This window comes from Bos mutus, chromosome 9 (assembly GCF_027580195.1).
Source record: "Bos mutus isolate GX-2022 chromosome 9, NWIPB_WYAK_1.1, whole genome shotgun sequence".
NCBI lineage: Eukaryota > Metazoa > Chordata > Mammalia > Artiodactyla > Bovidae > Bos > Bos mutus.
Window position 1 is genome coordinate 18870276 of NC_091625.1, and position 17377 is coordinate 18887652.

The following is a 17377-nucleotide window of genomic DNA, read 5'->3' on the forward strand; positions in this document are numbered from 1 at the left end:
TGGTTTAGCAGAATGCCATTCTATTTATAAGGATTTCAACAAAATAATGTTGCATTAAGTTTTATTATATGGTTGACTATTGCTGGCCACTTCTGGTATAAAGGTTATTAGAAATAATTCTACACTGGCACTCATAGATGATTCTATTAAAATAACATTTTTAAAGGCCATAAAATTAAGAAACAACCCTATATGAATTATTAGAGGGACCATCATGAGACAGACTGTACAAATTCTTTCCATCTTCTGCAGCAAGAAAATAAAACAATGCCTAAATTTAGCAAAGACACTACTAAGAGGCAGGTATTTTGCAGGCAGGAAAACCTTTTATTTTAAACCACAAATAATCAGCAGGTGGCCACAACTATCCATGTTTCATTAAAATCACATAAAACCTAGGTACAAAAGCACCACTGATTATTGCTCTAGAAAAACGGCATGAAAAAATCCAAATACGCACAGTAAAAGCACCACAGGATGCACAGGACTAAATTTTTAAAGCGAGTGCATGGAATACTGAAATCAATTTTACAGACAGCTTCCAATATTAAACTGGTATTTATTTTACTCAAGGATGATGGAAATTTCCAAAAAGCACAACTATGAGAAGGTAAAATGTCCATCCTTATATATTTTTGTATGCCAACTAGTAGAGTCCTAAAAAATTAGCATTTACAAAATACTCGGTAAAAATAGCTTTTAAAAGTTGTCCCAAGAGGTACATAAAATCAACCCCAATTTTCATGACCATTCATTCTCCCTCGTTAGCTACAGATTCAGTTTTCTGTGCCTGTGAAAAAAGAAAGGAAGACAAAAAAGACAAGAGTTACTATTAAAACTACCATAAGCCAAAGACGACTCCACCCGAGCAACATGCACAGTTTGGAACATCTGTTTTTAGCGGCTCTACTGCAAAACCGAGTTCAACTCTGGGTGTAAAAACAGACAAGGCAGGGATATATGACACAAACACTTGGCTGCATTTGTTGCTTTCTGCTTTGCAAACGACCACAAAAGCTTTGCCTGCGGGGCTCCCGCGGTTCACGATTAAAGAAAGAGAACACCACACCACTATCTGATGCTAGTCACTGCAAACGTGCAGAATCGGCTACTGTACCCTTAACTCTCACTGTTTCAATCTGCCCCTTTACTGACAGTGTGCTGGGTGGGGTACCTCTGGAGGCTGAGACACTAACAGTTGAGCGAGAGATGTGGATCTGCAATCACATTACAGGCAATAAAGAGACACATTATGAACGTGCGGTCGCCGGCTGAAGGATCCAGCAATTGCTTTCAAGACACTGATTCAATCAGCGGGAGGTGTTTGGGGCAAGTACCTCTTCAGTTTTAGTGTCACCATTTTCAGACGGTGCTGCGGTACCTTCCTTTCCAGCTTCCTGCTTCTCCTCCTTCTTCCCTTTAACACCTTTGCTAACCTTTGCTGCCGGTTCTTTCTAACAGAGGATCAAAGCACAGGGAGACAGAGTGCGTGAGACAGGGTGGGAGGTTGTGTACATTTAGCCAGCCTCCATCCAAACACAAGGGGAAGCACAAACAAGGGTGACGGGGTGGCTCTCAGGGGAAACCGGGAGCCCGGTTCTGCTGAGCTTTGAGTGGGTTACATGGAGGCTCCCGTGAAAATGTAACAGGCAACTCAGGAAATCCATTGGACTTTGACTTCTCCTCAAGTGTGTTTCTGGCGGGCATCCTCTCTTGATACAGTGAGAAGCGGTCCTGCCGTGGGGAGAGCAGCTGCAGGGGACACAGTGAAGTCAGGGCAGACCCAGCGAGAGCAAGCGCTGCACTTGAGGACCTGGGGCTAGAAGCTGGGAGAGCCCTTGAGAAGGAAGGCCCAGAGGAAGAAAAATTCCTGATTTTAAGACCAAGCCAGGACTGCCCTGGTGGTCCAGTGGTTAAGACTCTGCCCTGGTGGTCCAGTGGTTAAGACTCTAATGTGCTCCCAAAGCAGGGGGCCCAGGTTCCATCCCTGGTTTGGGAACTAAGATTCCAGATCGCACAGGCCATGAAGTGTGACCACACCCCCGTCCCCCCACCAAAAAAAGACCAAAGCCACAAAAATAACTTCTGCTTCACAATCGCCTTTTCACGCCTCAATATACATCATTTCAAACAATGCACACGCAACAAGGGATGACGCTCTGAAGGGCAGAGTAAACAAAAGCCGTTTGGGGGTAAACTTCCTACCCCCGATAATTCTGCACTGCAATTTCCTCATCTGCCAAACAGAATATGTATCCCTACCTTAGTAGGACTGATGTGAGTGTCTATGTATAGGATGAAAGTGAAAGGCGCTCAGTCGTGTCTGACTCTTTGTGACCCCATGGACTACACAGTCCATGGAATTCTCCAGGCTAGAATACTGGATCGAGTAGCCTTTCCCTTCTCCAGGGGATCTTCCCAACCCCAGGGATCGAACCCAGGCCTCCTGCATTGCAAGCGGATTCTTTACCCGCTGAGCCACCAGGAAGGCCCACGCATAGGATGAGGGTCTGACATAGGACAAGAGGCTATCCAGGTGACTCAGTGGGTAAAGAATCTGCCCGCAATGCAGGAGCTGGAGGAGAATGTGGATTCAATCCCCGGGCTGGGAGGATCCCTTGGAGAAGCAAATGGCAATCCACTCCAGTATTCTTGCCTGGAGAATCCCCATGGACAGAGGAGTCTGGCAGGCTACAGTTCATGGGGTCACAAAGAGTCGGACATGACTGAAGCGACTGAGCACACACGCACACAGGACAAGGGCTATGTAACTGCTTGTATTCATTATTTGCTGTGTGTTTATTACTGTGTGTTAGTCGCTCAGTCATGTCCGACTCTTTGCGACCCTGAGGGGTGTTGCCTGCCAGGATCCTCTGTCCATGGGATTCTCCAGGCAAGAATACTCAAGTGGGCTGCCATTTCCTTCTCCAGGGGATCTTCCTGACCCAGGGATCAAACCCAGGTCTCCTGTTTCCCTGGTGGCTCAGCTGATAAAGAATCCACCTGTAATGCAGGCGGCCTGGGTTAGATCCCTGGGTTGGGAAGATCCCCTGGAGAAGGGAAAGGCTACCGACTCCAGTATTCTGGCCTGGAGAATTCCATGGACTGAATAGTCCTTGGGGTCACAAAGAGTCAGACATGACTGAGCGCCTTTCACCTACACTTACCTGCATTGCAGGCAGACTCTTTATTGTCTGAGCTACAAAGAAGCCTTAATTTTTCGGTAGTATTGATTAATTATTAGTCAGCAGACTGGCCTCCTAAGACCAGTTCTGGGAAGCCAGAAGCCCCTCACAAGTCCTCCACCAGCTGTTGGCAGCAGGCCCAGGCTCACTGTTCCAGAGAACCATCTGAACTGTGTGTCTCATGAGGCAGCTACCAAACTCCACCTTGGACATGAGGCTTCTCAGAGTAGCATATGCTCTGACTTCCTTTGCTGTATGGACCAAACGGAAAACAGACTCCCAGCAAAGTGTAAAAACTGTGCTCTCTGCTTTTTGAGAAAGCCTGTCTCCAGCTCGGGTGAGTTTTCTAGTCCAGGCACTGAGCCTGAATCATTAAATGTGATCTTTCCTCGGATGACTCTTGGGATATGGAATTATAATTCATTCACTGTTGAAAAAGCCAAAGCGGGGGAGGGAGCACCTCTTACCTTAGCAGATGTTTTTCTTGGTTTAGGTTCAGGTTTGGGGGGAGCAGGTTTCTGCAAAGATAAATGAAGTTATACAAATACTGAAAAAGACAACCCTCAGCACCAAAAGAAACAGCAACAAGACCGCCAAAGACAACAGTCCATTTTGACTATGATGTTCATTTCAAAAGAAAAAAATGTCCTATTTTCAGCACCAGCAAAAAGACCTCCGCATTTCATGACTATTTTTTTCATCCTGGGTTCTCAAGTCGACGAAAGGTGAGATCCGGAAGTCAATTCACTATTCCCTGGGCCAGAACAACTCTCTGGGAACACGTTTAAGCTTCTGTCTGATGTCTCTTTATTTCCTTTTATCACAGCAATGCAGCAAGAGGAACGACTCAGGCCCTCGGCCAAATGACTCTGTGAATTTGGTTCACACCGGCCTTCCAAACAGTCTAGAAATCCTAGCACCATCACAGGCGAAGCCCATCTGGGAATGAAGAGAGCTGCCCATGAAGTATTCCAAAACCAGTTCCAAATTCTCCCACCTCTGATGCGGGTTTCAAATGCCTGTCTGAGCTTGAGCTTCTTCCTACTTTTCTCTTCCAAGGCCAGTTCAAGGTGAACAGAATCTCCTGGCCACCCAGACCCTGGGCTCCCTAGAGTCTGTTATTAGGAACACAATTATGATGAGGCAGTGCTCACCGTGTGTGTGTGTGTTCAGTCACTTCAGCCGTGTCCGACTCTTTGTGACCTTATGGACTGTAGCCCACCAGACTCCTCTGTTCGTGGAATTCTCCAGGCAAGAATACTGGAGTGGGTTGCTGCGCCCTCCTCCAGGGGATCTTCCCGACCCAGGGATCGAACCTGTGTCTCTTATATCTCCTGTACTGGCAGGCAGGTTCTTTACCACTAGCGCTACCTGGGAAGCTCACAAGGTATACTGTTAGCTCCCAGAGTTCCAAGATCTTTCACAGACCTTACTAGCCAAAGGGCCCACCAGGCGACTTCTTTTTTTCTGGCCTTGTGTGTTTCTCCCCACTCCTGGGAGCAGTGGCCCCCTGCCCTGTGGCCCCAGGTCCCTCCACACAAGGCTTCAGCCTGGCTGCTTCCTAAGGACCCGAGATGGGTACAAAGAGACACGGGGGCAGTTTAAACCTGTGGTTTTTCTAAAGCTATCTTAGGGCAAATATTTCTCTCGCTCATGGAGCTAGGAAAAAATTATACCTCTCTCCTGGCACCAGGGAGCATGGTTTTTAAATAGAAAACACTGCCCAGAGTACCTCCTCCACGCCCCCACCCCATCCCCTCCCCCCATGGAGAAACACACGTTCCCCCAGTGCCTCCAGGCGTCCAGGGCCATGCCGAATCTGGCCCTTTCCATCAAGGTCATAAACTGAAATTATAATCACTTCAATTCCGGAAGACTGGTCGTCGGACATAACCTCTCAAATAAGAAAAGGAAATTGAGCTTGAAAGGCAGGGGCTGTTTTCCTTAATCCTCTGACCACCATAAATTTGCTCCCCAAATATATCAGCTTGCATAGCTCCTAAATTTTCAGGATATAAAACATTTTACTTCAGGCTTTGATACACTGTACTAACATGTCCTTGTTTTCTCAATTTACAGCAAGACGGACCTTTTCCCCCTAAACTCAGCATTGGTGTTTCAATGGGACAGGAAATGGTGATGTTTTTGTAGTCTGTAATCCCACCGGCTTCCGAGGCTCTGCGTCAGCACCGCGGGCCATACTGTCAGTGGAAGATATTATATTGCTGGACCCTGGTGCTCAACAGAGGCCTTGTTTTATTTTTTGGTTTTTGACTTAAAGGTCTGCCCCCCCTTGATAGGCTAGACATCCATGCAATACAATGGCTTTCAGCATAATCTACAGGAAAATCTAAAAGAGTTAAGACACAGCTTTTCAACCACAGTGAAAATCACACCACCGGACAAGTGTAACATCTTTTGTGTTGGTGTATTGTGTTGGTATTGTAGCAAAATCTGGATTAACTATGTACACACACAAACACACCGCCCAGGTCTTAACCTTCCAGGTGACTCTGATGCTGCTTCTTAGCTTGGGCCTCATGTGGCGCTAGTAGTGAAGAACCTGCCTACCAACGCAGGAGACACAGGAGACGTGATCCTTGGGTCAGGAAGATCCCTTGCAGAAGAAAATGGCAACCTACTCCAATGTTCTTGTCTGGAGCACCTATGGACAGAGGAGCCTGGTGGGCTGCAGTCCATGGGGTCGCAAAGAGTCAGACACACCTGAAGTGACTTCCACGCACACATGTGGAACACTGGCTCAACCCAACCTAAACCCATACTTCCGAACTTGAGAATGGTTCCAATACCTTTTTCTTTCCTTTTCTTTTAAATTTGTGAAACAAGTTTAGCAAAAATATATTGAGAAGAAAAGCCAGAAACTGATATATATTTTTTTAATTTGTGAAGTTTCCAATATCCATTTTGGCTTGGATTCCCTGCATTGTGCCAGGCACAGGTGTGGGCTGAGAAGAAAGCCAGGCTCCCTTGAAGGTCCCAGTGCCATCTAGTATGGGCTGTGAGCCAAGAGGTCAATGCCTTTCCCCCTGCATCTCAGTGGGCAGCGCACGTCCCCCTCCAGAGAGCTGGGCTGACTGGTCTTGGCAGGAGGAGGCCGGGCACACGAACAGGCTGGGCGGAAGGAGCACCGGATTCAGCCAGGAGCATGGCAGGGTGAGGAAGGCTGGGGCACAGTCTTGTAAGGCTTGATCACTGCCCATCCAAGCTTCAATGCTCTTAACCCACGACCCTTCCTTGGGCTTGGCCTGGAGAGGGAGACCCCAGGTGGCAGACTGGAAATGGTTCCTTTTTTTTTTTAAAAGATTCTCTGCTTCTGAAGTGAGGCTACAGCCTATGGATTCAGAGGACTTCCAGAACATTCTGACTAAGGTATGGATTTTCTCTTTCTCATGGAGAGAGAATCAAGACTTCTTGTCTCCTTTGGTACATTAGGTACAGAATAGGAGATGAGGGCTTTGCTAATAACGTCACTCTACATCACACGGCTCCAGCCATATCAAACAACTTCCTGGGCTTCGTATGCTTGCTCGCTGGGCTGGCCACCTTTCTTTACCAGCGTATTTGACTAAGTGAATTGCTTGGCAACACTTGTCAAACCTGCTCGAAATCCTGACCCAGGTAATTTCCAAAAAGGAAATTAAACAAAGCTCGAGGGAAACACCACCTTAGTCTTCATTCTGCTGCCGTGGATAGGAGGAGTGTGTGTTCGTAAGAGCTAACAACAGTGGGGGCCAAAGTACTCACCGCTGACAACCTGGCAGACCGTCTGGTGGGCTACAAAGGAAAAGAAACACAAAACATAATTCTTCGTGATTTTGCACAATCAAGCTGATTTTTTAAAAAGTTCATTCTTACTGTCTTACTTTGTTGACAGAATAGTACGCATGAGTCCCATTAATCCCCCACCTCAACCCCCGGTGAGCACAGTTAAACATACCCCAAGTGCCCTGAGCACTGGAACATTCCAGAAGTGTCTGTAAAGAGATGCAGGTGCAGTGTTCAAAGAAACGGCCTCTCACAGGGGAGGGCACCGTGGGCAAGGCCGGGGAGATGTGTTTAGGCTGCAACCCAAAGCACCATCTACTGTGTGATAAAATGGGCCGCGGGGGCACTGAGGCGCTACTTCAGAACCAGTCCAGTCTGACTCGCATTCCTCACGAATGGAACCGAAGCTTAAAAATTTACACAAAAAGAGACTTATATAATTGTGCGGAAACCGAAATAGGAGTCCCCTCCCTGGTTACTATGTTAGAAAAGAGAAGGACTACAAATCTTAGGCAGTTAACAACCACAGCTTCCTTTTACCTGTAACAAAATAAACACAATGATTGATCTATGAAATGCACATCGCTGAAAGATTTAAATAGAGTAAAAAGCTCTTTTCATTTGGAAGTTTACAAATTTAGAGGACCTGTTGAGATTAGAATTTTTCAAGGAAATCTTTTTCCTCAAGGATGGTGCAACTTCACAGCAAAGGAGATGGTAAAGAAAATTACTAAGAGCAGAAATGTTCTACATATTTCAGAAAAACGCACATACAACTGATACTCTGCTCCTCACCCACCAAAGACAGAGCCTCAAGGGATTTCACTTTCTACAAGTACAACTTCCTTTCTTTATAAGTGTTCCAGGAGCAAATACTCCTCCCGTTCTCTTCGGTCCATCTAGAACAGTGTATCACCTAACATATAGTAGATATGCAAGTACACTCATAAAAAAAAAAAGGAACTCAAGCTTTTCTCTAATTTGCTGCCTTATTCGGACTCTGCCTCATGACAGTAACTTAAAGGTCTCAAATAATCTTTTTGACGGTCAGTGCAAATGATCAGCAGAAACCTGGCTCACAATTCCAAGGAATCATGGAATTCTCAAGTCAGTCTGGGTGAGCTGGTCAAGGCCAAAGGGCCTTGGAGTGTTTCTTGCCATCTCCACATCGAAGAATTTTCTTGCTGAAAATAGCCAGAGGAAGCTAAAGCTGTCTTTCTTTAAACTACAGAAGGAAATGAAGGGCCAGAGCCTCCAGGAATAATTTTAACCCTGGGTTCGCGTGCACAGCTCAGAGCTGGACTTCAGGTGGGTGGGCAGAAGTGTCGAGTCAGAAGACCGTGCAGACATGTCGCTGCACAGGGTCAGGGGGTGCACAGCGCGACACACAATGCGGGTCTTCCCTCCCGCCCCTCGTCTGTAACCCTTCTGCACGGAACCATCTTCTCTAGCACTTCTGTAGCTCTGATGCCTCTCGGGGGCCCTCAGCAAACACGGAAGTGACTGGACGGGGTGAGCAACAGACACGCACAGCAAGAGTGAACTCGCAGGGAGCGGTGCCAAGGCCACTAGTTACTTAGGATCCAGTTTGGAGCCTGAAAAGGGGCCAACAGGTTAACCATTATTTACAACTGCCTCCCTATCAACCAACGAGCTGTTCTGAGTAAGAGCTCATTGAAGGTAAGCCAGATCCTGTGAAAAATTTCCCAACTCGATGGTTCTCTGCTCCCTCCCTCTCCAGGCAAGAGGGGAACACACGAAGAGGCAGAGTGATGTCACACCCCCACTCCCACCCTGGGATTTCCAGAGGCATTCCAACAGGGCACTGGCCTGCCAGCTGTTCCCATCCAAATGACTCACTACCTTTTCATAATTCAGGTCCAGTACAAGAGTTTCAAAATAAAAAGCCTACAGAACGCATGCAAAACAAAGTCTGCCTTTCTAGGCTATCTAAATGGAGCCATATCTAAAAAGCATATATTTTACAGTAAAATGATTTTATGACTTCCTGCCTAAAATTTACCAGCTCTTCTTTCTATGTCAGGGAGGGAAAAAAAAAAAAAAACAAACAACAACTTCTCTTAAATATTCTTCTCTTAAACCATCCTAAGGGATGCTCTTTCTCACTGCAGAGAGGGGAGGCTGAAACAAACTTTCGCTCACAGTCAGTAGTACTGACTTTGCACCAAGTGTGTATACCTTCCTGGAAAGTTTCATCACATTTCACAAATCTTCCTACAAATGACCGGACTGTATTTACTGGATATAAAATAGACCAGGCTGCTCTTCTCCCTTCTTTCAAACACTAGAATTCAAAGTATTCATTTGAGACTCACATTGTGGGGCAGAACTACTATTTTAAAAAAAGATAAGATGTAAAATAAAAGATAAGATTTAAAAAAAAAGATAAGAATTTCTCTCAATAAACAAGGCTTTACTATATAGCACAGGGAACTATATTCAATATCTTGTAATACAGTGGAAAGAATTTTAAAAAAGAATATAGATGTATACATATATGTGTATCACCAAATCATTTTGTTATGTGCCTGAAACACAATATGGTAAATCAACTACACGTCAATTAAAAAAAAATGTCTTTCCGTTTGTTGATTGTGAATCCGCAGGAAAAGTGGCCAAAAGAGCAGTTCTCAGGGGAAAAAAGGAAGGCTTTTAGAATGATGGGTCGTTAAGAGTTATAGAAAAAACGTGAGGGTTTGTTACTGCGGTACACAGGTGCTGGACAAAATGGAATTATTCAGTAGGCATTGACTGATCACCTGATAAACTCCCTAGGCTGGACAAAATTATCGTGAGGGCTACTACGAAAGATATGGAGTTTTTAATGTCCTGCAAAAGCAACACAGAAGTCTGATCTCAATATGACAGAATTCCCTGGGAGAGCTAGAGACAAGCAGAATCACTGGACTTAGCTGAATACTGCTCAAAACATATACGCCATTCCAGTGGAACTGAGAAGTATATTTACTTTTATGAGACTTCTTAATGCTTCTGTGCTTCACCATGCACTTCCAAGCAAAGCCCACAAGTCAAGTTGCTTTTAACTTTCATAAACAAATGAAGAGCTAGGTCGAATTTCCCTTCTTTGCAGAATTGAGAAGTGGAGCAGGATGCGTATCAGGGTCTTGACTGGAGGACGGAGAAGACAGAGAAAAGGCACTGGGTGACCAGATTCTTTTTTTTTGGGGGGGGGTGGGCCATGACGTGTGGCACGCGGGATCTTATATAGCTTCCTGACCAGAGATTGAACCCGGGCCTCCGGCACTGGGAGTGCAGAGTCTTAACCACTGGACCACCACGAAGTCCCATGACCAGATTTACAATGACCCCAAAAGGGGCATGAGGACAGGGGATTTTGAGTCAGAAGACTCAGACGGCTTTCCTGGTGCTGCAACTGACAAGGTGTGACACCTGAAGGAAAAGTATGTTATTTCTCTGAGAACCTTTTCCGCTCTTGTTATATGGGGATAACAACTCGTGCCTCTGTTGACCAAAACAGTGCTTCTCTGACATAAATTACTCCCTCTGATTGCTTTTTCTTCATAGCAGATTTCTGATCATTTTATTTTCTCTCTCTTTCTCCCTTCTACAGCGGAAGCTCCATGAAGGCAGAGAGACTTTTGCTCCTTTGTTCACTATGCAATCTGCACAGCCTGGCGCATTCAAGTGTTCCATACGTCTTGTGGTTGCTTTGGTCGGAATGCTGTTGCTGTTGTTCAGTCGTTAAGTCAGTCGTGTCTGACTCTTCGCAACCCCCTGGACTCCAGCATATCAGGCTTCCCTATTCTTCACCATCTCCCAGAGTCTGCTCAAACTCATGTCCACTGAGTCAGTGATGCCATTCAGCCATCTCATCCTCTGTCACCCCCTTCCCCACCTGCCCTCAATCTCCCCCAGTATTAGGGTCTTTTCCAATGAGTCGGCTCTGTGCATGGCCAACTATCTCTATGGAAATCCCGAAGTGCTCTCTCCCCTTATTCCAGGGTTAAATTAAGGGTCAGCTCAAACAATGGAGGTGAAAATCTGCCCAGTGTAATGACGGTAGCCTATCACTTTGGTCATCTATTGTCCAGATACTATACTCTGCACTATGCCCTTCAAATACCGTGGAGAAGATTTTTAAAAGGGGATCCTCCTTTGTAACTGATATTTATTGAATGTAGACTAGGCTGGGCATACTCAGTGACATAACTAGAAAACCCCATCAATTCAGCGGGGAAAATCAATCAATATATGATCAAATAGTTCTTATCCCAAAGCACTTCTAATTAACCAACCTTTTCACTTTTTAAACAATTGTGTTGGTGTCCTGAAGACAAATCATAAGTTTTAATCTGGTCCTGATTTAAATGATAGGAAGAGTCTTTTCTAGGAAAGATTTCTGATAGCAGTAAGATAATACATGCAATCAAATAGAACATTAAAAATAATAATGTAAAAATGTAAGTAATAAAAATTCTGAGGCTAAAAGAATATGCATAAGACAACTGTATGAGCAAAAATCTTGTTCATATATTCTAACCAGCTTGCTTTTAGTGTTGAAAGGAGGGAAAAGATGTTTTCACTATCCATGATCTGTTGTACGTAATGGTTTCTAGGTTTTCTGACAGATCAATTTAAATAGCAGTCCCCAAGGAGAAACCCAAATGCATTTGTGCCCAAACCTAAAAACATTAAGGCGTATTACACTTAGTCAACTGTCCTACAGATTACATTTCACCATTTTCCAGAAAACTCAAGCGCTGAAACTTTGGTATAACATTTTTTTGTTTGTTTCTACCATTTGTTTAGTGACTTGACCTTGGATTGCCAGTTTTACCTCCCAAGCTCTGCTAGACACTGAAAACTGGGTAAATGCATGGCGGGGACTCGGCTATAAGCAGTTCTGTTTGTTCTGCTTTTGAATTATTTCTTTACAGATTCTGTTGAAGATTTTCCATTCGGCCGAACAAACTTCCTTTTACAAATCATGTGTAGGGGTTTTGCTCTCATGACAACCTCTGAATTATTAACACAATATGAGTCACCCAATCAAAGAATCTGTAACTAGATATTGTTTTCGTCTCTCTCGTGACCCCTTTTAGTTTATAAGTTCAAGGGTTAAGAGCTGCAGTGTTTCCACACACTGTAAAGCTCTGTGCAAAAGGGAATGGCTGTCATCACAGTAACCATCTCATTTGCTACTTTTCTAGCTCATCTCCTTTTAGAAGTTCATGATATTGCCATGGAAGGTCAAATGCAAGTATCTCTTCCAAGTTCCTAGCCTTTTGGAGTTTTCTGTATTTTCACACAGAGCTTCTTTGACTTATTATCTAATTATCCCAAACCCTAAGAATTTTCCTGGTTAAAAATAAAAAACTTTAAAATTCTGACATTTTACGTATCTTTTGTAATTTTTGACTTTAGAAGACGACCGCTTTTAGGCAAATACTCAGAACCCAAACGGTAATTTATAGTTCACTCACTGGAGTGGAGAATTTATTAAATCAACAGTCTTTCATTTCCTTACTGTGAAAGGCACACTTTGTTCTCCTTGATGAATTTACCTATTATCTCACTCTTTGCCCAGGAGGAATTCTCAGTATCTGCTTTAACAGACAGCAGTACTCACAAGCAGAAACATAAACACAGTAAGTGGAAAACACCTCCTGAGTGCCCCTGACTGAAACCTGCCCAGGCCCAGGGCAGTGACACAGCCACAGGTCTGTCTCTGGTTTACATAGTCTCAGCAATCCGGTTTAGAAGAGGAGTCATTCAGACGCAGACAGTCGTAACAACACTAGAAGTTCCAGTTAATGATTAAATACGGGATGTCAAAGATACACTTACCTCCTGTTTAGTTACTTTGGATCCATCCTTCCCCTCTGTATTCTCTGGAGACTAAAAAGAAAATATTTGGGTGAATTGTATTTAAGTTGGAAAATGCATATTAAAAGACCACATAAGCCAATGATAATCTCCAGGGAAAAGAAAATTTGTAAAAGGATACGTTTTACACACACACACACACACACAGAGCATTTATCTGCATAACTGCTCTAATATTAAACCAGAATTGTTGCAAGAACTGATCTGAGCCCCTGTTCTCAATGTACATTCACTTGAAGCAATTTTCATTGATTTCTCTTGCCACCGGGGGAAAAGAACAGGGAGCCAATAGTCACTTTGTTCCCTAAGATGAGAGCAGGAAAAGCCCAGGCCAAGGGCAAAACTGTTATTTTCACCCCATACTCGCCTAGCTTTGATTCTAGCCCATTTCCTGATAAGACCTGACACATTTATCATGAATTCCCATTTTTCCATCAGTAACTCCAGGGTCTCTCCCACACTCCCGGCCCCAGCGGAATGGCCCAGCACCCAGCCACCCTAGCTGATTTCTTTCCAGAGTTTGATCCATCCCCCCAGGCAGCATCTGCCCACTCTTGTGATAGCGCAAACCTGACTCCTTTCCAGACTCCATAAATACACTTAGATTTATAAGGCAAATCAATTATGTCAATATATTTTTATTGGCTATACAATAAACAAGATGAAAACAATAATAATCAGAAAATTAAAACTATTTGACACAACACAGGAATAGAGTGGGTTTCCCAAGTGGCGCTAGTAGTAAAGAACCTGCCTCCCAGTGCAGGAGACTTAAGAGAGGTGGGTTCAATCCCTGGGTGGGGAAGAACCCCTGCAGAAGGGAACGGCTACCCACTCCAGTATTCTTGCCTGGAGAATCCCATGGACAGAGGAGCCTAGCGGGCTACGGTCCATAGGGTCGCAAAGAGTTGGACACAACTGAAGTGACTCATCGGACAAGCACGCAGGAATAGAGGAGTGGCTCAGACAGTAAAGAATCTGCTTGTAATGTAGGAGAACCAGATTTGGTCCTTGGGTCGGGAAGATGTCCTGGAGAATGGAAGGGCTACCCACTTCAGTACTCTTGTCTGGAGAATTCCATGGACAGAGAAGCCTGGTGGGGCTACACTCCATAGGGTCACAAAGAGTCGGACACAACTGAGCAACTAACACACACACAGGAATAGAGTTCCCAGGACAAAAAAAATACAAATAGCAAACTGACATTTGATACAATGCATGGCTTAGGAATGGAGAAGGCAATGGCACCCCACTCCAGTACTCTTGCCTAGAAAATCCATGGACAGAGGAGCCTGCTGGGCTGCAGTCCATGGGGTGGCTAACAGTCGGACATGACTGAGTGACTTCCCTTTCACTTTTCACTTTCATGCACCGGAGAAGGAAATGGCAACCCACTCCAGTGTTCTTGCCTGGAGAATCCCAGGGACGGGGAAGCCTGCTGGGCTGCCGTCTATGGGGTCGCACAGAGTCGGACACGACTGAAGCGACTTAGCAGCAGTAGCAGCATGGCTTAGAAAAGAAAACAGCTATGTGGTAATGCCTAGTCTGATAAAATGAGAAAAACATTTAAATACTCCTCAAACCCACTGTTTGCTGGTGTTAGTGACACTGTAAATCAATATATTTTCAAAGAACAATCTGGCAATATAAAAAAGACACAGAGGACTAATCATGTAATGACAGAGTAATTCTGATTTTGGAAACTGGAACCAAGACTCAGAGAAAGCAACAAGAAGCTTTGTAAAAATACCGTTTTGTTTGTACTCTTTCTAATATGAAGTAACTGGAAACGACTCACAGGATCAGTAAATAACAGACAAATGTTTAGATAAACAATGTAATTATTAATGTTATGGGATTAAAAATAGTTAAGCTATGTGAACATATGGAAAGTCCACATAAAGTAAGATTAAATTTAAACACTTAGGTTACAGGAAAATCCCTGGCAGACCAGTGGTTAGGACTCCACACTTTCACTGCTGAGGGGCTGCGTTCAATCTCAGGTAGGGGAACTAAGATCATGTGAGCTGCACAGTGCGGCCAAAAAATATTAATAAATAAATGCTTAGATGATAAAGTAATATGTAAAAGTCAGGTCAGAAATAGATAAAGTCTTTGAGAAAGACAAAAGCTTTTCTTCTATGCAAACAACACAGTAAGCCTCTTCTTCCCTGGGACTGCCTGTTACCCAGTCTACGGATTTCTCTCTCTTCAGAACCTCCCAGATCCATGGAGTTCTCTCCTGTTTCCCCATCAAGCAACTATTTTTCCCCTCATCCATGGAATCCTCTCTATCAAGGAAAACAGAGCTTCTCTTTTCTCTCCCCACTCTCTGGCACAGGAATGTCTGGCTCATAGATCTTGTGCTGTATCAGGTGGCTGAGTTAGAGACAGAAAAATCTCGGATAATCTAAAAGGTGAGCCATTTGGCTTTGTCCATTTCCCCAGTTACCACTGTGACCCTTCTGGCCACAAACCAGACGCTGTGTTGTCTGAAGTGCTGGGCTCTCATTCTTACTTATCAGGCCACACTTACTTATCGGCCCAGATCTGATCTGGGCTACCCTCTACCTGGAACTGACAGGCTTTTAAAGAAGCAGCACACAGCTACTACTAATTTGTTTTTTGGCCATGTGGGATGTTAAGTTTCTTGACCAGGGATTGAATCTACCCTCCCTGCATTGTAAGCGCTGAGTCTTAACCACTGGACTTCCAGGGAAGTCTCCACACAGCTTCTACTGACATTAAATGACATTAAAATTTTTTTTTTTTCTTAAACTGGTATCATCCACAAATTTTTTTCCTTAGACTGATATTAACGACATTATGTTCAATATGCTTCCCGCCAGTGGATTTGTGACAGCAATATGACTGATCACTCTCTAAACTGACCTAATATTGTTCGTATTGGATGCAAATTATTGAAAAAGAGAAACTTGGAAACAACCCCCGCACCCCCCAAAAGAAGGCAGGTATAACTGAATATGTTAATTCTTCCAGATGAATGAATGAGCCTAAGACTGGAAACGGGAAGAGAGACAAATGTAGAAAAGCTGGTTTGTCTGGCAACTACTCTACGAGATCACTCTATAAACAAGCACATAGCAAACTGGTAGGCAGGAACAACCCAAATGATCTTCACCCTGGGATCAGTGGGGTTCTGCGGCACACATGCAGGTCCAGACACCACTTCACTCTTGGCTCCCTAGCTCAGAGCCGTGTGATCTGGGACAGTGACCTGATCATGCGACTCCGTCTCTTTCTCTGATCAATGATAGTGACACCTAACTCAAAGGGTCACGTTTACAATCAAGCGAGATACTGGGGAGAGCATTTCATAGACTGAATGGCTATACAGACGTTATACAACAAAACATATAAGACCTTCAGTCAGTCAGTTCAGTTGCTCAGTCGTGTCCAACTCTGTGACCCCATGAATCGCAGCACGCCAGGCCTCCCTGTCCATCACCATCTCCCAGAGTTCACTCAAACTCACGTCCATCGAGTCGGCGATGCCATCCAGCCATCTCATCCTCTGTCATCCCCTTCTCCTCCTGCCCCTAATCCCTTCCAGCATCAGAGTCTTTTCCAGTGAGTCAACTCTTCTCATGAGGTGGCCAAAGTACTGGAGTTTCAGCTTTAGCATCAGTCCTTACAAAGAACACCCAGGGCTGATCTCCTTTAGAATGGACTGGTTGGATCTCCTTGCAGTCCAAGGGACTCTCAAGAGTCTTCTCCAACACCACACTTCAAAAGCATCAATTCTTCAGTGCTCAGCCTTCTTCACAGTCCAACTCTCACATCCATACATGACCACTGGAAAAACCATAGCCTCGACTAGACGGACCTTTGTTGGCAAAGTAATGTCTCTGGTTTTCAATATGCTATCTAGGTTGGTCATAACTTCTCTTCCAAGGAGTAAGCGTTTTTTAATTTCATGGCTGCAGTCACCATGTGCAGTGATTTTGCAGCCCCCCAAAATAAAGTCTGACACTGTTTCCACTGTTTCCCCATCTATTTCCCATCAAGTGATGGGACCAGATGCCATGATCTTAGTTTTCTAAATGTTGAGCTTTAAGCCTACTCTCCACTTTCACTTTCATCAAGAGGCTTTTTAGTTCCTTTTCACTTTCTGCCATAAGGGTGGTGTCATCTGCATATCTGAGGTTATTGATATTTCTCCCAGCAATCTTTGATTCCAGCTTGTGTTTCTTCCAGCCCAGTGTTTCTCATGATGTACTCTGCATAGAAGTTAAATAAGCAAGGTGACAATATACAGCCTTGACGTACTCCTTTTCCTATTTGGAATCAGTCTGTTGTTCCATGTCCAGTTCTAACTGTTGCTTCCTAACCTGCATATAGGTTTCTCAAGAGGCAGGTCAGGCGGTCTGGTATTCCCATCTCTTTCAGAATTTTCCACAGTTTATTGTGATCCACACAGTCAAAGGCTTTGTAGTAACAATTTTTATTTGAGTATAGAAGTAAAATAAAGAACCACCTTTTAATCCTGAAATTCT

General features: G+C 44.4%; 1 protein-coding gene across 5 annotated transcripts in view; it reads right to left on the reverse strand.

Annotated features, from left to right (window-relative positions):
- Positions 1 to 306: 306 nt before the first annotated feature.
- The window catches only part of HMGN3 (high mobility group nucleosomal binding domain 3), a 36023-nt gene continuing 18952 nt past the window's right edge, over positions 307 to 17377 (reverse strand). The window contains exons 2-7 of one of the 5 annotated variants that reach the window (XM_070376231.1): positions 12822 to 12872; positions 6951 to 6980; positions 3653 to 3703; positions 1338 to 1454; positions 1118 to 1217; positions 307 to 790 (exon numbers count right to left, since the gene is read on the reverse strand). In XM_070376231.1, coding sequence (XP_070232332.1) covers positions 777 to 790; positions 1118 to 1217; positions 1338 to 1454; positions 3653 to 3703; positions 6951 to 6980; positions 12822 to 12872 — 363 coding nt within the window. In that variant the 3' untranslated portion in view covers positions 307 to 776. The other 4 variants (XM_005896956.2, XM_070376230.1, XM_070376232.1 and 1 more) reach the window with 4 other exon arrangements.